Source organism: Carettochelys insculpta, chromosome 2, assembly GCF_033958435.1.
Source record: "Carettochelys insculpta isolate YL-2023 chromosome 2, ASM3395843v1, whole genome shotgun sequence".
NCBI lineage: Eukaryota > Metazoa > Chordata > Testudines > Carettochelyidae > Carettochelys > Carettochelys insculpta.
In genome coordinates, this window is record NC_134138.1 from 272421779 (window position 1) to 272442737 (window position 20959).

General features: G+C 44.4%; 1 protein-coding gene across 1 annotated transcript in view; it reads left to right on the forward strand.

Annotated features, from left to right (window-relative positions):
• ADCYAP1R1 (ADCYAP receptor type I) overlaps positions 1 to 20959 on the forward strand; it is a 185440-nt gene that overhangs the window by 154003 nt on the left and 10478 nt on the right. Inside the window, exon 13 of the mRNA XM_074986332.1 lies at positions 14499 to 14582. Coding sequence (XP_074842433.1) covers positions 14499 to 14582 — 84 coding nt within the window. The remainder of the gene's footprint in view (positions 1 to 14498; positions 14583 to 20959) is intronic.

A 20959-nucleotide genomic window follows, 5' to 3' on the forward strand; every position in this document is an offset into this window, starting at 1 on the left:
TACATACCATACTAAGATCCTCTGATTTTGATATTATAAATCACAGCAGTACAGCTAACGTGTCAGTAATTACAACATCACCTGCAATGTGCGAATGTTCAAAATACTGTTTGCCTAGGGGTTTTTGAATAGTTAGTGAAGTGCCTGTCAGAACTCACTCAGCACCGGTGATAGCCATATCCTGTAAACCAAACAGGCTTTATTTTCTATTTTGAAGTAGCAATGGAAATTAAGCAAGTATTTATTTTCTCTAAATATTGCTACACACACACACTGCAGCAATGCATTTGACCAACAGTTCCATGCTTTTGGTCTGTGGCCCTAGAGAGGAAGGGGCGTAATAACCAATATCTGTTGCAGGCAGTGGGATTTGTGAATGTGTTGGCTATTTTTGAAATCTTTATTGGTCATTGAATTAAGAGAGCCCTAATGATCTCCCAATAGATTCCACTTGAAGCCAATACATTCTGGTGGTCATACGAATCTTCCCTAGTTATTGATTGGCCCAATTCTGTCTATAACTCATGTTTTCTGAGACGACATTTTGATATGTGGCTATAGCGCGGCAGTAATGAAAGCTTCCCCATGCACTTGGCCTATGTCTATCCAGTGGGTGCTATGTCAAGAAATAGCTGCCTGTGTCTAAGAAATGCGCCCATTGTCTCAAAAATTTTGAGAGAACGGGTGCACTATTCCAGCATCCCTGTGTACCTCATCACAGGAGGAGTATGGGGATGCTTCGAAATAGCTTTTTATTTCTGCATGTGACTCCGTTTAGACAGTGCCACATGCCGAAATGGCCTATTTCAAAGTTGACTTGAAATAAGCTATGCAATTTGCTGATGTTTGCGTAGTGCTACCTGCATAGATTTTTTCAAGGTTAAGCTGTTGTGTAGACACAGTCTTGCTTTCCCCTCTTTGCCAGTGCTGGAGTATCGAGCCACAAACTGAAAACCTTAGTGGACAGGATAAAATGTGAAGGTTATTCCTGGGCTGGGTTTTTTTTTTGTTTGTTTGTTTTTGTAGGGGTGGATATGGATTTCTGCTTTTCAAATTGGTCCCCACTCTTTTTTCCATGGGATCACTTGCTTAATGTTAGGTTGTAAGTAGGGCTGAATTTATCTGGTCTACATGCTGCAGTTGTTCCCTGACCACAGATATTGGAGAATACTTCTGACATCTCTTGACCTACAGTGTGGTTTTAATTTCTTTCAAAGCTTGCAGCACTCCATACCACTCTGTCAGACTCCGGTTGCCATTCCCATTTCGGCATCGATCATGCGGAAAGCAAAACCAGTGCTAATTGCCAACAGTGGCTCTTCTGTTTTCCTGTCTATGATTTCTTGTGCCCTCTCATTTTGCAATTGATGCTCTTCATGTCGAGTGTCTTAAGGATTGTTTATAGGTGCACTGGACCAGTGTACATGCACTTGGCCATGACGTATGGTTGTGTTGAGTGAAACTATGCAGTTGTGGCAAGGAAAGACAGTGAACTTTTCCCTTCTGAGACTAACATATCTAATTGTGTGCGTGAAAGGAACTGCATGATGGTGATTATGCATTTAGTTAAATTCTCCTGGCCAGATTCTTCTCTTTCTTAGGAAAGGAACCAGCCAATTGCTACTGACATAAGTAGTTCCACTACAGCGAATAAGACAATTTATGTGAATAAGAATCTGCATTCACTGGCTTGTACACACCATGCAGTGGCCAGTGAGTGATGGTCTGCTTATTTACACCCAGATAACTTCATTTGGCACAATTGGGTTGAAAAGGTGGAGCAAAATTCACTTGAGCCAGTGACTGCAGTGGCATTTCACCAAGCGTAGGCAAGCCTAGAATTTGACCCCGTGCTTATGTCTCAGTCAATCTCATTGTTATTAATAAAGCATATTAAAGCCACTTTTCTCACTTACACCACTGCAAATCAAGAGTGACTCAGTTTAAGTTGATGGAGTTACTCCAGAGTAAGCCATGAATGGATAATTGACCCCCCCAGAGCCTGACTTTAGACAGTGTGAATTTGGCATGGTTGTGTAGTACCCAAAGGTACTGAGACCTCATCTGGGGTGAGTGAAGTCTCTGCTCTACAGCCTCAGCTGAGAGCCAGCTGGCCTTTAGCTTGTGGTAGAGTGCAGGGCTTTAGACCTGATACTTGTAGGTTCTCTTCCTGGGGCTGGCAAACCGGGTCTGTCAGCATTATAGTTGCATCAAGGGCAGTGGAATTTTGCCAGTTTCCACCAGCTCTATATCTGGCCCTCAAGGTCAAATGTCCGTGTAGGTGTTAAACTTCCCACTGTACATGTTGTGCTTTCACAAATGGAAGGCTGTGCACACTGATCTGAGAGTGAAAAATCATGCTGGCATGTGCAAAGGCTTGATTTTGTGAGATGTAAAATTTATAGCCCAGATTTTCAGGGCCCCTTAGAAAATGTAGCCAGGAATATTGGAGTTTCAGCTTAGGCTGATTTGGGGCACTCAATGTTACATTAAAACATGGAATGGTGTGACGTGTCAATTCATGAGGAATTCCCTGGTTCATCTGTGAATTTGGGTATGCCTGCTGTGCATATCAGGTCAATGCTATCTTACCAGGAGAGAGACGCAGCTCTGAAAAGGAGAAAGAGCCCTGGCTAATCAAGAGTTAGCGCAGGCAGAATGGGAGCAGCAGGGAAAAGGCTACTTACTATAAATCAAGTAGGGCCAGCTGATCCCACCTGAGGCTGCCACAGGGCCTTTCAAAACGACATCCCCACCAGGAGAGAGGATGTGGAGAGGGGAAGAGGAATCTGAGATGGGAGGATTATGAAACAGAGGATAAGGAGAATGTTGGCATCTCCAGAGACAGTAAGGGAGGAGAGAAGCACTGAGGAGGAGGGTTTGGGATCCCTTCCCGCTACCAGGTAAGTTGAGAGTTCAGCTGGTGGCTGGGGAAAACTGTTCATCCAGCCCAGGCAGACCAGGGGGCACCTAACTGCAACCCCCTTCTATCTCAGGGACAGAAGTCCAAAACCTGACAAGGGCAAGAAGGGCTCGTGTCGCAGTGCCTAAACTATGACTGAGACTGGCTGAAGAGGTGTCTGAGACCCAGGAGTGGGATGCACCTCAGCACAACCCCTTTTACAGGTTGAAACTTTCTGGTCCAGCACTCTCTGGTCTGGCAACATCCCTGGTATGGTACGACCACCAATGTTGCTGGTGTAAAGAGTGCTGGGGGCAGAGCCCCAACTGGTCTGGCTGGCCAAGAGTGGCGCCCAGCTGGTGGCAGGGAGCAGGCTGGGGCTAGGGGCCCCCCGCGTGCAGCTCCATGGGTGGCAGGGAGTTGGGCTGGGAGTACCCCCCTTGCAGCCACATGGGTGGTGGGGAGTCAGGCCAGGGTAGGGAGCCCCTCACCTGTAACCCCCCAGCAGTGGGTAACCCAGAACAGGGAGCCCCCAACTGCCTGTAGCCCCACAGTGGTAGGGAGCCTGGATGAAGGCTGGAAGTCCCCCGCTTGTTGTCCCATGGGCAGGGGGGGAGTCTAGCCAGGGCAGAGACCCACTGCCAGAGCCCTGTGATGGTGGGAAGCCCAGTCAGAGGCAGGAAGCCACCTGCCAATATCCCTTCAGCAGCAGATGGGATGAGGAGCCTGGCTAGGGGCTGGAAGTCCACTGCTTGCAGCTCCATGCATAGTGGGGAGCCCGGCCAGGGCAGAAAGCCCTGTGGAAAGCCCAGCCAGGCTCCTGGCAGCAGGAAGCCCAGCTGACTGGCCATGAACAGAGCTCCTCTTCCTCCCCTCGGTGGAGAACCCCAGGAGCCAAGCCCCCTGCCCCCCCATTCCCCATGCAGTCTCGGGGGAGTGTGCGGGTGACAGCCAGCTCAGCCACCAAGGACTGGCCTCCCCTGGTCTGGAAAATTCCACATTTGGGACCACTCAGGTCCCAAGAGTGCTGGACTGGGGAGGTACAACCTGTATAATTGCATTCAAACACTCTTTGGCATCTCTTAGTCTTTGTTTAGTACACTGTGTTTCTCCTATTGGGCCTATTACTAACTCATCCTCTGGAGTTAGGTCATGCATTTAAAATGGAATTAATCCCTTACCAATGACAACATGACACTATACAACACTCTTAGATCACTGCGAATAATTCAGTGTGTTAAAATGGGATCACAGGAAGTAATGTAAAGGAAGCTCACAGTGATGCAACATTGAAGTGATAGCTCATTTAGGAATGAAAATTCTGGGTGGAAGAGTCATTTCGCTGTTTCTTTCTGCTCCCCTCTTTCCTTTCCAAACAAGGGCTGTCCTATGTTGTCCTCCCGCTTCTGCTACTTGATTGCCAAGATGCCCACTGCCTTCTGCCCTATCGATATGAACAACACCAAAGATGATATCAGGGTATGGTCTGTTGCTAATCGGGGTGGCTTGGACCCAAATCCCATTTCATCCCAGTCGAGAGGGATTTAGGACTCCTGGACAAATGGGTCCAGTGTGAGCTCACCTCTATAAACAGAGGAATATAAGAGCTTCCATACTGGGTCAGACCATTGTCTGTGTTGCCTTGTATTCTGTCTCTGACAGTGGTTCATCCCAGAGCTTCAGGGCGAGTGTACAAAACAGGACAATTATGGGCTGATCCATCCACTCTTCCATTCCAGCCTTCTTATAGGCTCATGTTCAGAGTTGCTATGAATGTGGAGTGGCATCCCTGACTATCCTGGCTAATGTCGCTCAATGGGACTGTCCTCCATGAATTTATTTTTGAGCTAACTATATTTTTGGTGACCACCATGCCCCATGCCACTGAGTTCCACAGGTTAGTTGTATCATCTGAAAAAAATATTTCCTCTTGTTTGTGTTAAACCTGCTGTCTATTGATTTCTTCAGGTGACATAGTTTTGGTAATTCTGCTGGGTCAAGTAGCATTTCCCTATTCAATCTTTCCACACCGTGCATGATTTTATAGACGACTATCACCTCCCCGCCTTAGTCATCTCATTTCTAAGATGAAAAGTCCCAGTGGGACCAACAGCCACCGCTGGCCTGGAGGATGTGGAGGGATGGCTCCCCAACCATGGAACGGGCAAGGTCAAGGGCAGTCAGCCCTTAGCACGACCCAGAACATGGCACAACCCTTCCTCCTCACAGCCTTCAGAAGCCATGCAGAGTGACAGACTGGTGCTCCCACAGCATTTCCCCTTCTTTCCTCCCACTGTCCTCAGGCTTAAACAATCCCAATCTGTTTAGTCTCTTTTCATATGGAAGCCGTTCAATACACTGAACTATCTGTGTTGACGTTTTCTGAAGCTTGTCCAGTTCCACTATACCATTTTTGAGATGGGGTGACCAGAGCTAGGTACGTATTCCAGGTGTGGTTGCACCATAGATTTATATGCTGGCATTATGATATTTTCTCTGATTTTTATAACTTTCCTGATAATTCCTAACCTTCTGCTGGGCTTGGAGTAGAAATGTTCAGAGGACTATCCATTGTAACTCCAATACCACTTTTTTGGGAGTGGCAACAGCAAAATTAGAATCAATTGTTGTATATTTATAGGTGGGATTCTGGTTTCCGATGTGTATTACTGTGTATTTGCCAATGTTGAATTTTATCTGCCCAGTCACTCCGCTTCGTGAGATCCCATTGTAACTCCTCACAGTCTCCTTTGGAGTTACCTATCTTGAATAGTTTTGTGTCATCTGCAAACTGGCACTTAACTGCTCACCACCTTTTCCAGATCATTAACAAATACACTGAACAGCATGAGTCCCAGTACAGATTCTCTGGGGACTCCTGTTATCCCCTCTCCACTGTGAAAATTGAATATTTGTGCCTACCCATTTTTTCTTATGTTTTAACTTGTTACTGATCCCTTTAAGGACTGTCCCGCTTATCCCATGCCTACTTAGTTTCCTTAAGAATCTTTGCTGAGGCACCTTGTCAGTGGTTTCTGAAAATCTAATTCAAGTTGAACCTCTCTAGTCCGGCACCTTCGAGACCTGACTGGTGCTGAACAAGAGAATTTGCCAGACTATAGGACATCAATATTCTCTAGCAGCATTACCAACACTTCCACTGCTTACTGGGCTCTTACAAGACATTTATGGGTAAATTACAGCTAAATAACAGCACAGAACACTGAGAGTCAGGACTGGAAGCTGTAAACAAACTTTATGGGATCACAGGAAACTTGGCAATACCCAGGATTAGTGGTTATCCAGCTAACTAAAATAGTGCTGGATTACAGATGTTGCCAGACAAGTGAATGCCAGATTATTGAGGTTCATCCTATACATCATGTTGACCGGATCACCCATGCGCTACTGCTGAATAATTCTGTTAGACTGATGAAGCTAGTCTTCCTTTTACAAGAGCTGTGTGGATGCTCCTACGGCAAATCATGTTTGCCTACAGTGACAGAGAGATAGCCATGTTAGTCTGTATTCTATCAAAACAAAAAAGCAGTCAAGTAACACTTTAAAGGCTAACAAAATAATTTATTAGGTGATGAGCTTTTGTGGGACAGACCCACTTCTTCAGATCATAGCCAAACCAGAGCAGACTCAATATATAAAGCACAGAGGCCCAAAAGTTTTTATCAAGGTTGACAGTTCTACCAATTTGTGCAGTACTGAAATTAGGTTCACCAGCCTGTAACTGTCAGGATCTTCGGAGGAACCTGTTTTTAAAAATGGCATGAAGTTAGCTGTTTGCCAGTCATTTGGGACAAAAGCTGATCTTAGTGACTACTACTACAATTAGTAGTTCAGTTTTTCCATGTTAGAGCACTTTCAGAACTCCTGGGTGAATACCATCCAGTCCTGGTGATTTATGACAGTTTAATTTATCAATTTGTTCTATAATCCCTTCTATGGACACATCAATTTGGGACATTACTTTAGATTTTTCACCCAAAAAGAACAGTTCTGGTGGGACTGTCTCCCCCTCATCCTCTGCAGTGTAGATCGATGCAAAAGAATTCATTTCTGTTCTGTCCAATTACTTTTTTTCCTTAAGAGCTCCTTCAACACTTTTGTTATCTGGCAGCCCCACTGTCGGCCTGGCAGCCTTTCACTTCTGATGTTCATTTGCTTCAGTTCCTAAAGCTAAAGCCCTCCTCCCTATGCCACCAACTCATCCTGGCATTGAGACCTTGCAGCCCTGCTTGTCTTACTGTCCCTGACATTAGTAGCATTCCAACGAATGAGGTCCTGGACTTAATCTCCCATGTAGCAGCCTAAATTTGACCTCTCTCTTTTGAAGGGCAATAGGTCAAATTAGATCAAGCAAAACCCTAGTAAGCAGGTTTTAAGAGTGAAAATACTGGGAAATTTAAGTGCTTTTATGGAAAAAAACATTTTCTGATTTTGTTTTAAGAAACATCTTTTATTTTTAGTTGTTGCATTCCTTTCTTTCAATTTTTTTCTTGTTCCCTGGAAAAAGAGATAATAGATTTTGTTAGAGCTCTATTGTTTGGCCTAAAAAACAAACAATAGTGATATTCAAGACTCTAGCAGATCTATATTCTACATATTGTGGTTTATTTTTGTAGAGACCACAATAGCAGGGATATAATTCTCTATTAAGTTCAATAGGATAGTTGCGGGGAAAATGTGGAAAGGTTTGTTGTTTTTTTATTAAGTTCTGCAAACCTTTTCCATAATTCACCCAAAAAAACATGTATACTACTCTTTCCTATCCTTACAGCAGCACTTGTATCTCAAATAGTATTTCCAAAGCTTGCTTATTCCTGTTGATAATTCCAGTTTAACAAATAAGCAGAATCATGGTATTTTTGTTGTTATTATTACCAGAATGATATGTATGTGCACACACAATGGAAAATTAACCTGACAACTAGAAAAAGAGTGAGCTCTAGTCATGTGAGTCCCAGGATATTAAAGACACTGTTGGCCCTATAAGCAATGTTTTCTCTAAGTAGAAGAAGAATTGATGTGATAAGGGCAACTATTTCTCAAGCTTCAAAGAAGGTGCTGCGTGGAAACATGTCAGGAACGAGTAAAGCTAGGATTAAGATTTTCAACTGGTTTTGGGTGTATAAATATTTGAGTTTCCAATCTGAGACACCATACAAAGGGCTTTATTTTCAGAAACTGCTTAGCACTGGCCCTCTGAAAATTGAGAAGATTCCCCAAATCACTTGTCATTTTGAAAATTTCAGCACTCATAAAAAGAAGCCAGTTGAATCTTTCAAAATGATCCCGAGACATCATTATGGATTTCAGCAGCCAGACAATACACCATGCAGCACACTAAAAGCTTACAAGCACCATGATGCAATAAGCAGGTATACGCTTGAAAAGTAATTTTCTAACAGTAACGTCAGGCAATCCTGTATTTATTCTGAGCACCATGCACAGTCAATGATCTCTGCTTACAAGTCAAAGTGTGGCTAGTTTTTTCGAGCTGCTAGAATTGTATGTGCCACAAGAGAGTTAATACTCCTGCTCTGTTCTTTCTGGCTTTTACATCATTGCCAATAGTAAAGATTCTGCAGTGGAATGTAGCTGTCAAGGTTGCTGAAGGTGCAGAAAGAGACCAGCAGTGTATTTAATAGGTGACTCAGCAATTCTAAGAGTAGTAATGAATATGGTCTAACTACAAAATGTTTGATCTACTTTATTGTTCACTTTATAAAATATACCTTCTGCCATCTCTAGGCAAACTGGTGGGCCTTAACTAAGTGAGACCAACAATCATTGATGCAGGAGAGCTTTGACTTTTCCACCTCTAGTTATGTCCTACACACCTTCTGTATGTGGTATACTATCCCATCTGGTGGCACCAAAACCACTTAGGACAGGTCTACACTAGACCTGAAAGTCTATCTTAGATGTGCAATTCCAGCTACAATGATTGCCTAGCTGGAATAGACCCATCTGAGATCAGTTCATCAGGTCATGTACACAGAGGGAAGTCAACAGGAGAAACTATCCCATTGACCTCCCTTATTCCTCGTAAGAATGAGGAGTACCAGGGTCAACTGTCAAGCCGTGATGGTTCAATTTAGTGCATACTCACTAGGGATGCGTCTACACTAGCCAGCTACTTCAAAGTAGCTGGCACAACGTACAAATAGCACGCGTCACATCTACATGTGTTGTGAGCTATTTCAATGTTGAAATCGACGTTAGGTGGCAAGACGTCGAAATCGCTATTCCTATCCGAAGATGGGAATAGCACCCTACTTCGACATTCAACGTCGAAGTAGGGCATGAGTAGATGATCCGCGTCCTACTACGTCGAAATAGCAGGATCCTCCATGGCGGCCATCAACTGAGGGGTTGAGAGACGCTCTGTCCAGCCCCTGCGGGGCTCTGTGGTCGCCGCATGCAGCACCCCTTAGCCCAGGGCTTCTGGCTGCTGCTGCTGCAGCTGGGGGTCCATACTGCATGCACAGGGTCTGCAACTGGTTGTCGGCTCTGTGGATCTCGTGCTGTGCAGGCCAAGTGTGTCTGGGAGGAACCCTTTAAGGGAGAGGCTTGGGGCTTTGCTGGCCCCTTATTTCGACGGGGAGCACTTGTGTGTGTGGACGCTCCGCATTTCCTTCCAGGGCAGCTCTTTTTGACGTTCTCCATCGCTACTTCGAAGTTGAACATTGATGGCACCAGCCCTGGAGGATGTGTAGATGATATGCTTTGAAGTAGCCTATTTCAAAGTTCTTACGTCGAAATAGGCTACTTCGACATAGTGTGCTAGCGTAGACTTAGCCTAGGTGTGCTAAATAAAACCCCAGAAGATCAACCCTCACTGGGTCAATCTTACGGTAATGTATAGATATACCCTTAGAGAACAAGTCTGCTCAACAGCCTTAGCTAGCAACTGTCTGGCATTTAGCTCATGCACTAAGCTCCAGAGGTCCCAAGTTCAAGTCTGCCTCTTGGCATGATGCTGGCAGATGCACCAATCATGAAATAATAATACACTCACACAGCTAAAGGAAGACCTGCTATCAAGTGCAGAAAAGTTTCCCAAACCAACACAGAAAGTCCTTTCTGCCCATGCTACTTCCATGGGTAAATGCCTGGGTAAATCAATAGGCTTTGTGATTAAGAGTCCTAGGCTATGCCTATGAGGTAAGGCTGGGAAACAACCTGCAGTCATATGGCTGGCACTGGAAAGGCTTTGCCACCTCATCCAAGAAATACAAATCTGTGGGCTGGAGCATATTCAATGGTCTTAAGCACCAGAGGAGAAGAGGACAGATGGAAGGGTGTAAAGGAACACCCAAAGCTTTCAATCTCCCCAAGGGAGAATTCCCCTGATGCATGAACTGAAAGGCAGCTGTTGGCTGAGGACTTCCTCTGAAATTTTAGTCCAGGAAGCATGCTGAGGGTGAGGGGCATATCTGGATAGAGTTGCAGCACAGCAGAGATTTTGGGCAGTCAAAGGAGGCTGCCATAGCTTAGCCTCCCAGTTTTATCTAATTCCTACTGGGGGGGCGCTTCTCTGGACCCCTGTGCACCTAGGCATGTGGAAAATGCCAGAATGGCATACAGGCACCTCCTTAGTCCTTCATCTTTTGGACTGCAATTTCTGTGCTGTATCTCTGGGGCCATGTCTACACTAGCAAGTTCTTGCAAAAGATTTTTCGAAAGAAGGGGGCTCTTTCAAAAGATCCCACAGGGTGTCTACACACACAAAGTGTTCTTCTGAAAGTAAATCAAAAGAATAGGGTGCTCCTTTCGAAAGCGCTTTTCCACACCCGTTTCTGGAAGAGCTCCCTATTTCAAAAGCCTCTTTCGAAAGAAAACGTGTGAAGACGCTCTTTCAGAAAAGTAGCTCTTGTGGCACCTGATTTTTCGATCCCTGACCCATTCTTTCAAAAGAGCAGGGGCTGCGTGGGTGCTCTCTTTCGAAAGAGTAGATCACTCTGTGTACGCTATCTTTCAAAAGAAGTTCTTTCAGAAGAGCTCTTCTGGAAGGGCTTCTTTTGAATGATCGCTGTAATGTAGACATAGCCTGGAAGTGCAGTGTAAGGTAGCCCAGAATGTAGTATAAAAGGCCAGCCCCTCCTCTTCAGGGGAGCTATGTTGGCCTACACCAGGGGAGAATGGGGTCTCTAGACCAGTCAGGACTCCCAGTTAATATACTGCAATATATCAACTGATATTTTACTCAAAAGCAAACAAGAAGAAAGCACTGGTGTAACAGGCTTTGTGGGCTCAGAAGGGTAGCCATATTAATCTGTAGCTTCACAAATAGCAAGCAGTCCTGTGGCTGTGTCTAGACTAGGGGGGTTTGTCAGCAAAACAGACATTTTGCCAACAAAACCCACGGAGCGTCCAGATTCCCCAGGGCATTCTGTCGACAGTAAGTCAGCAGGACTCAGCACTTTTGTCAACAGCTGTATCCCGCTTGCCACAAGGAAAAGGGCCTCTGTTGACAGAGATCTGTTGACAACCAGGTGGTCTAGACGTTCTGGGAGGCCTTCTGTCAAAATAAAGGGCTTCTGGGACACCGGGCAGTCCTGTGTGCTGTGCTTCCAGGTGGCCATTTTGTCAATAGAATGGCCGGGTAGTCTGGCTGCTCTCTGTCAACAGAGTGGATCTCGCTTGCGATCCGTTTGGCAATTTGGCTGCAGTTGACAGAAGTTTTGAAACAAATCACACTAATCTATACAAAGCCTTAGAGACTAACACATTTGTTAGGTCATGCTCCTTCAGGGGCAGAAGCCACTTCCTCAAATGAAAAAAATGGAGAGGAAAAACAGAATCCAGTGTTTATATAGTGGGGCATCGAGGTAGGGTATGAAGGAAGAGGAAGAAAAGGGGTTACCTATCCCTAGTAGGATCAGTTACTAAAGCAAATTAAGTAGGATGTGTCCCAGTTTGTGGGGAAAAACAATCGCAGTGGGCTTGTGGAGGTCTCAGTCATACCATAGCTGTTCCACCAATGTAATCTGGGGCCAAGTAAAAAGTCCACCAAGGGGTGGGTTGCAGCAATGCAAAGCGTCCATAAACCCTGCTCCCTGCCACACATTTTTTCCCTAAATCGGGCCTGGCTTTCAGGGCTGGGCTTTTGATGAAGCACACCACCACGGCAGCCTTCACTGGTGAGGCTTCTCTGGAGTCTCAGCCACAAGTTAAAGCTGCTGGCCCTGATGGAACCGCCAGGGGAAAGCAGTGATGCAGAAGCTATCTGCACATACTATATACTGGTTAAGAACATACAAAGGGCCATACTGGCTGAGACCAAAGGTCCATCTAGCCCTAGATCCTGTCTTCCAACATTGGCCAATGCCAGATGCCCTAGAGGGTGAACAGAACAGGGAATCATGAAAGCAATCCCTCTTATAACATCCCTTTCTAGCCTATGACAAACAGAGACTAGGGGCACCATTCCTCCTTATCTTGGCTAATATCCATTGATGGACCTAACATCCATGAACTTGTTTACTTCTTTTTTGACCTTGTTAAAGCCTTGGTCTTCAGAAGCTCCTCTGGCAAGGAGTTCCACAGGCCTACCATGCGCTGTGTGAAGAAAAACTGCCTTTTGTTAGTTTTAAACCTGCTACCCATTAATTTTGTTTGGTGGCCTCTAGTTCTTTTGTTAGGGGAACAAGTAAATAACTTTTCCTTATTCATTTTTCCACACCAGTCCTGATTGTATAGACCCCTATCACATCACCCCTTAGTCTCTTTTCCTGTGGTTGTTGGCCATTGGCTCCTTACAAATGTTCCCTCACCATAACCCAGTGCAACTTTCTTGCCAGCACTAAGCATGCCTGCCTGTGGCACACAGAGGCTACGTCTACACATGAAGCCTACATCGAAGTAGCCTATTTCGATGTGGCGACATCGAAATAGGCTATTTCGATGAATAACGTCTACACGTCCTCCAGGGCTGGCAACGTCAATGTTCAACATCGACGTTGCGCAGCACCACATCGAAATAGGCGCTGCGAGGGAACGTCTACACGCCACAGTAGCACACATCGAAATAAGGGTGCCAGGCACAGCTGCAGACAGGGTCACAGGGCGGACTCAACAGCAAGCCGCTCCCTTAAAGGGCCCCTCCCAGACACACTTGCACTAAACAGCACAAGATCCACAGAGCCGACAATGAGTTGCAGACCCTGTGCCTGCAGCATGAATCCCCCGCTGCAGCAGCAGCAGCCAGAAGCCCTGGGCTAAAGGCTGCTGCACACGGTGACCATAGAGCCCCGCACGGGCTGGAGAGACAGCGTCTCTCAACCCCCCAGCTGATGGCCGCCATGGAGGACCCGGCAATTTCAACGTTGCGGGACGTGGATCGTCTACACGGTCCCTACTTCGACGTTGAACGTCGAAGTAGGGCGCTATTCCTATCTCCTCATGAGGTTAGCGACTTCGACGTCTCGCCGCCTAACGTCGAAGTTAACTTCGAAATAGCGCCCGACGCGTGTAGACGTGACGGGCGCTATTTCGAAGTTGGTGCCGTTACTTCGAAGTAGCGTGCACGTGTAGACGCAGCCAGAGAGTGTAAGGACTCCCTCCTCTATTGGCTTAGCAGGAGTGTTAAGGAAAAGGTGTGGTACCACTGATATTGAACAAGCTGCTTTTATGTGTATACACTTCTGATCTTAAGTGCACTGACAAAGTGTCCCTACAATCAGAGCCAGTCATGTACACAGGTGCCCGGGGTATTCCCATGGCTTGGAGCAGGGGTGAGCAGACTTGTTACATCAGTTCCCACTTGTCATCCTTGCAGTCAGCAGCTCCCACACACACACCTGTCTAATGTAATCCAAACCACCTGAAATTTCGGTTATGTTCATATGAAAAGCAACCCTTTCGCCATGTGTAGGAGAATAAGTTCCTCAAATGTAAAGACGTTATTAATTGGTATAGAAATGTGAATACACAGACATAAAAACAGGAACATGTTTCAACAGCTTTATGAGGGGGTGATCCTGAGACCTGGCAGCTGATTGCACTGTGCTCCCTTATGAAATCTCATGTCCTCCCACCCCCAAGATACCCTTCCCCACATTGCACACCCCTGTCTTAGAGGAAGCTAAACTTAAAAAAAAAAAAAACACTACCACATTGATGTCTGTGAGCATTTTCTCATAATGAATCAATCACACATGGTTGCAGTTTCACATTTGGGGCTAGTCAGAAACGAACAGCATTTATAAAGTGATATTACTACTTAATTGATTGCCATAATATCTATGGTCTATTTCCATTACGCATACTGTTCTTCTACTCTCTGTACAGTATGTAAGACAAAGTCACATATATTTTTATGCATAATGTTCTAATCTCCTGCAGCCAAGTTGTTCCTTCTTTAAGCTGTCCATAAAGCAATACAACACAATTCCCAGTGGCTGTTAATCCATCTTCTTTATGTTTTCGCTTTGATCAAAGAGGGGTTTGCTCTGCATTTCCATTTAGTTGCATCCACTTTCCATCCATGTGCCATGTCTCGTGAAATGTGTTGAAACTGACCTACTTTGGCCTTTTCATGGTATTCTGAAAAAAATGCTAATCTTGTCATATTTAGCAGCTGCGTTCAGAAATGCTACTGTAAACCCAAGAGGGCTAACCAGCACTCTTGCAAGATGTCAGAACTATCCACCATTACCCTGTAAGTGTACACAATCCCGTGACATTATTGTGTTTTTTGTGAGGCATGTTGAAAATAAATGGTTTATATTAGCAGCAGGGCAGAATGGAAACTGTTCATTAGTTCTTGTTGCATGCTGATGTTTTCTTTATCTCTTTTTTCTTTTTTTGTCGTGTGCTTCTGCTGATACATCACAAGCAAGAATGTTAAGTTTATTTGTTTGAAATGTGTCAATTTATTGACCAGTGCTATTTATGATTATGAATAGCAGAATCAGGGCCTAATCCAAAGCCTAATAAAGTCAGTGGGGCCGTGTCTACCTAGCACCATAAACTCGAAATAAACTACTCAATTTGCACTATGCAAACTGTGTAGCTTATTTCGAGTAGATTTCAAAACAGAGCTCTGTTATGAGGCATCCCAGTACTTCTCCTGCAATGAGGGATACAGGGATGCTGGAATAGTGCACCCATTATCTCGAAAACCATTTTGAGACAACGAGCGCATAGCATAGATGGAGGCAGCTATTTCAGGGTAACAACATATCCCAAAATAGCTCCTGCCATCTAGACATAGTCTGGGAGTGTTTCTATTGATTCAGTTGAGTTTTGAATCATTATGTAATATATCCACAAAGTTTTTAGGAAAATTTTTAACAAGCGTGTGCAATTTTAATGCAAAAGTTATTATTCATTATGGGGCAAGGGAATGCTGTTATCATTGGAAAGAAACTGCTTTGCCTGAAACTTTTCAAGGAAAATAGACATGAAGATTATAGACAAGATCCACAGCTGGTATAAACTGGTATATTTTAACAGACAATACTAGAGCTACAGCTGTTAATACCCAAAGGGGATCTCGCCTAACATGTGATTGTGTGTATTTGCTATAGTGTATGATATGTAGCCTGCACACTCAAAGCTGGCCAGCCAAACTAGTTTAAACCTTTTGCCAAGATCATGGAACTTTCCCTTCTGACCCATTACATGCATCGTTCCTCTGCTTTCTAATCTACCCCACTTTAAGCCCGAAAACATATATTTTCTAGTTCAGGGACTATCTGTCTTCTCAGGGTACTTATGAAAAGAGAGTAGAAGAGTTGCCCAAGAAAGAGTCAGCCAAGGAACTGATCGTGACTAAGAACAAACCAAAGAAATAAAAAGTACAAAAAGAAGAAAAACTAAATCAGCAAAAGGCATTTTGCTCAGCACAGACAAGTTGAGATCTGAAAATATCATTGTTGCTGGAATCATAGGCAGAGCACAGACAAGTAGTGATCTGAGAGCATCATGGACTGTGGATTCCACACTTCTGAGCTAAAATAATTTTAGAAATGAAATTCACTATTGAAATCAGAGTCAAACAGTGGATAGGCCTCATGCCGAACCTCTGCATAGGGCTGAATTTCACTCTTGAATTCAGGGCAGTTGCAAGGTGGCAGATTGACAGTCGAAATCTTCTAAAACCCAGCCCAGGCAATGGATGATGTTAGCACATCATATGCCATCTCATTATTATACTTTCAGCATGTTCACGAAGGCTGATCTCTAGATACTGCAGGGTTCTGTGAGTACTCCTGCCAAGTCAGCAGCTAGGCTGAAGACATTAAATGTTAACATTCTTATTGGCAGGCCAAACAAAGGAGCTGGGACTGGTTGTTCAATTCAGCTTCTGCACAAGCTTTTCAGAAGAGGCCTTGCAGACCTAAACTTGTTGCTTTCTGACCAGGCAGAGCTAGGCAGACTGCTGACTAAATCCCCTACCTTTCAGTTCTGTGGAAATGCACAGAAAACATCTCCACCCAAGAACAGCCAAACTGTCTCCACACCCACCCCTCTCAAATTTTGCCTTCATTGCTTGTTTTTATTAAAACTTGCCAGTGTCTCCAATAGATGCTGAGACCCCTTACCCACGCACTGCATCCCTCCTCTCCTCCGCCCTCTCCCCTGTGAGACCCACTGCCTGTAGCTTGTCATTTTCCTCCTCACCGCCAGTCCTGCCCCTGTGAGACCGCCCTCAACTCACTGGTTGCTGTATCCCTCTCCCACAGCCCCACAATAAACCCACAACCTCCCCTCCACACCTGCCACATCCCTCCTCACCCCCACCCTGTAAGACACCCCTCACCTGTTGCTTGCTCTGTCCCTCTATGCCTCTCTCATCTGTGGCTCTGAGGAGGCCAGTGGTGAGAGACAGGGACCACAGGAGAAGGTGGTGGGGTCTAAGATTGAAGGGACTCATGCAGAAGGCAGTCGTGAGCAGTAGAGTCCTCAGGAAAGGGGCAGAGCAGGGAGGAGAAGACATAAAGCTCAGGACCCAGGAGTGCAGCAGCACGTTAGTGCTTGGGGAAGCTCAGCATCCTCTGGCCTATTGCTGCCACTGTCCAGGACTATCCACAGTGACTCCAAGATCTTTTTCTTGAGTCATGACAGCTAATTGAGACCTTGCCACTTTGTGGGTATGTCTACACTTGCATTCCTCTTTCGAAAAAGGTATGCAAATGAGGGAAATCAAAAATGCAAATGACGTGCATATTTGCATGTGTGGTGCCTCATTTGCATATATTTATTTCAAAAGAAGAAAACCAGTGCAGACACTGCTCTTTTGAAAGTAAACCCCATCTTTGAAAGAATCCTTCCTCCCATTAATAAATGGAAGGATTCTTTCAAAGATGGGGTTTACTTTCAAAACAGCAGCTTCTACACTGTTTTTTTTCTTTTGAAAGAAGCTCTTTTGAAGTAAGAATATGCAAATGAGGTGTCAAATATGTAAATATGCACCTCATTTGCATTTTGGTTTCCCTCATTTGCATACCTCTTTCGAAAGAGGAATGCAAGTGTAGACGCACTCTGTGTATATAGTTGGGATTCTGATTTTTACTGTGCTGGACTTTGCATTTATAAGTGTTGAATTTCAGCTGCCATTTTGTTGCCCAGCCACCCACTTTTGTGAGCTCCTTTTGCAATGCTTCACAATGAGCTTGGGACCTAGCTATCCTGAGGAATTTTGCATCCCCTGAAAATTTTGCCACTTCACCATTCACCCCCTTTCTCCAGATCATTTCTGAATATACTGAACAGTCCTGGTCCCAATACAGGTCTTTGGGGAATCCTGCAAGTTTTATTTAACAGTCCTCAAGAGAAGAGAACCACGGACTCAGCAGTAGGCCTCAGTCAGCCTGTTCATAAATAGGAATTGCTGTCAATGGTTGTCTCAGGCTTACTAGGCCCAAAGTAGCTTTGCCTTAATTGTGACAAGGCAGTAGTTCTGTTAGGTGGCCTCCAGATCACACAGCACAGGCCGGCACAGTCCTGGAAATCATGATACAGACACAAATTCAGTAAGCAAAAGAGGGAGAAAGAGGCAGTTCCCAAGCTTCAGCTGCTGTTTTTTCATGTTTCCCTCTTTCACAGAAGCAGGAAAAATCCCCGAGCATCCTTTTAGAATCCCTACATGAGTCACAGCCTTCCATCTTTTAGACACTGTCCATGTGCCTGGCAAAGAACACTCACTCACCAAGCCTTCACAATCTCTCTCACACTGGTAGGATTTTTGAAGTCACAAATGAATTCCAGGTAGAAGAAATCTTTCAGGACATGTAGTCTTTCCCCAGTGGAAGTTATTTCCTATAGTGTGGTTCACTGATGCTTTATCAGTAAATACGTTCTTGGGTTTTCATTAAACCACAGAGTCTGTGACATCCGACAATGTCTAAGGGGATAAGGGTTGACTGCCTATCTTCTATAAATGCTTTTGAAAAATTCCAGATAGTTTCCCTAATAGTGATTGTTTTGCATCTGTAGGTCTATGCTGTACCTACAACTTCTTTTTAAAGTCATGCAGAAAAAAATCCACCTATAAAGCTCCTCAAGATAAACTTTTCTGGATGTATTCTTTGCTTCCTAGAAGAACTGCCCCACAACAATAAAATATTTCTACAAGTGCTACCTACCTATGCATTCAGTTGAGACAATCTGTAATAGAGCTACCCTGTAATTTCCAAAAAAATTTAAAAATTATTGTTGAATCCAGTTTTTAATGCCCTAACCAATGGTGAGACCCTTCTGTGTTGTGTTAGCATTCCTAATCAATTATGTTTTTCTTACTTATATTCTGACTTAATTATCACGTAAGTAATACTCCTAGTTCTTATTGTCTTGCACCAATCTACATAAATCCTTTATATCCATGTTTTTACATACTTTATATATTTGCAGACATTTATCATTGCCCTATCCACCCAAACCCAATTAAGTCATTATTAAGCATAGTTGTCCATATATGGCTATTCTGAATGGAATTTTCAAAGCCATATAAGGGATTTCCATTAGAAATTAATGGGGAATGGTCATCTAACTATTTAGATAGCTTGGACAACTCCTTATTATTTCCTTAGAAACCAGTCTGAATATTGCAGATCAGAGCACACACTGCAAAATGTTCTGATGTTCTCAAATTAAGATGCTTATGTTTTAAACCATACATAGTTTTGATTAAAACCAGTGCTTTTTTGTGCTAGTACTTGGTGGTACTGTGTACTGGCAACTTGGCAGCCCCAGCCACAGGATTGGCTGCAGGAGAGGAAGGGTACCAGCTGAGTACCAGCTCCTCCTTTTTTTACAAAAAAAGGCACTAATTAAAACAAAACCAATCAGGTATTTTGAAATCTTGATTAAACTGTAAACTAATAATGGGATGGAATATTTATACAAACCACTGGAGCAGGGATTAAATAATCTAACACCAGTGATTTTTGCCATTTTTGAATCAAGCAGACCTATGCCTCCTGCAATCTAAGTGGATCTCAGCAACTGCTCTGCAAACAAGCCCATTAATGAAAATGAAAGATTCCTTGTCGAGGACAATCTAAGTTATGGAACTTTTCTCTTTCTTATTTCTTTCCTTCCATTAAGATTCAGGGTGGCTGAGGTAACCCCATCGATCAGGGTTTCTTTTTGCAATACTAGTCCTTTGTACCCTGATTCCTGGTCATCTTGTAAAAGAAAGAGGAGCAGGTCTGCTGAGGGGAGGGGACGAAGGGCACAGTTGCCCCGGGGCCTGTTGGTTTAAAAGGCCCTCATGGCTGTTTCCACTGCAAATGCAGCAGGAGCAGCCAGAGCTTTGGGCCCTTTAAATAGCTGCTGGAGCACAATGCCCTGCACTCTGAGTAGCTTTGAAGGCAGGGGATCTGAGGGGAGTGACTTGCCACAGTCTTGCCAGCACTGAGCCAGGCTGCCCCAGCCCCACCCCTTCTGCTTGAGGCTCTGCCCCTTCTGGTGAACTCCTACATACCATGTCTTGATGCCTGGCAAGTCTGTTCCCTTCCCGAAGAGACGAATACGTTCCTGAAGCGCATTTTTAAGCCTTTCATTGAAGACAGCTGTTAAAACAATACATGTGCTGCCTGATTCAGTGTCTCAGCCAGGCAGTGGCCCTTCCTTGCTATTTTAGGTAGCTCTGATGTTTTTAGGGATGTTAGCCTGTAGCCAGGGGTTTAGTCGCATTTCTTAGAGGCTGTGTCCCTTCCAAACAGCCATGTCATGTTTGGTTGGTTTGCTGGTATTTCTGCTACTTCCACAGCATGGCTATTAAGTTCGGTAGCTGTGAACGTAAATGGAGACCGCATGCCATAAAAATCTTGCTCCTATGCTTCTGCTTGCACTTTTCTTTCCCACTAATGTTCTGGTTAAAATGGCAGGAATCAGCATTTTACATCAACCAATGGTTCTGCCCATTGCAGGATAATTATCCACCCTAGTGTCACCAAGCCCTCTCATTCAGAAATAACTGTAGAGAGCTGCAAAAAATTTCATATGGATGCAAATTTCTCCTCCATCCAGGGGGGTGATAAAAACTTGGTTTAGTTTAGCTTATTTTAGTGATAGGGCCAGCTGTGAGGTTGAGATGCATGTGCAAGCTTCCCCAGGTCCATGAATACTGAGATCCCAGGGTTTGACTATGAACCATCTACATGTGTGATACCTAGCTGCCAATGCTGGATAACACTTACAGATAGTTCTTGTCTCATCAGTTGCGTTTGTTAGGTTTTGCTTTCCTCACCACCAGTTTTGCCACATACAATTCTAAACAATACATAAGTTCTAGGGATTGTAGTTAATTGAAGTGGATGTTCTTAATGCTCTTGTCCAATATCCTTTTGTGATGTGGCTAGACTAACTACACCAGATACTGCAAATCCAGGCTTGCTCTTTCATCCATTTCTGTTTTCTTTGCCTTCGTATGTTAATGAAGCATCACATTACAAAGTTCGTGCTACTCCCTATGTTTCGTCCATATCAGTAATGGAAGCACAATTATGAGACCACATGGCCTCTTTTTATTAAGGAGAGAAGAAATTTGTTCTGTTTAAAGCATAATGTTGTGTAGTCTTTCAAAAA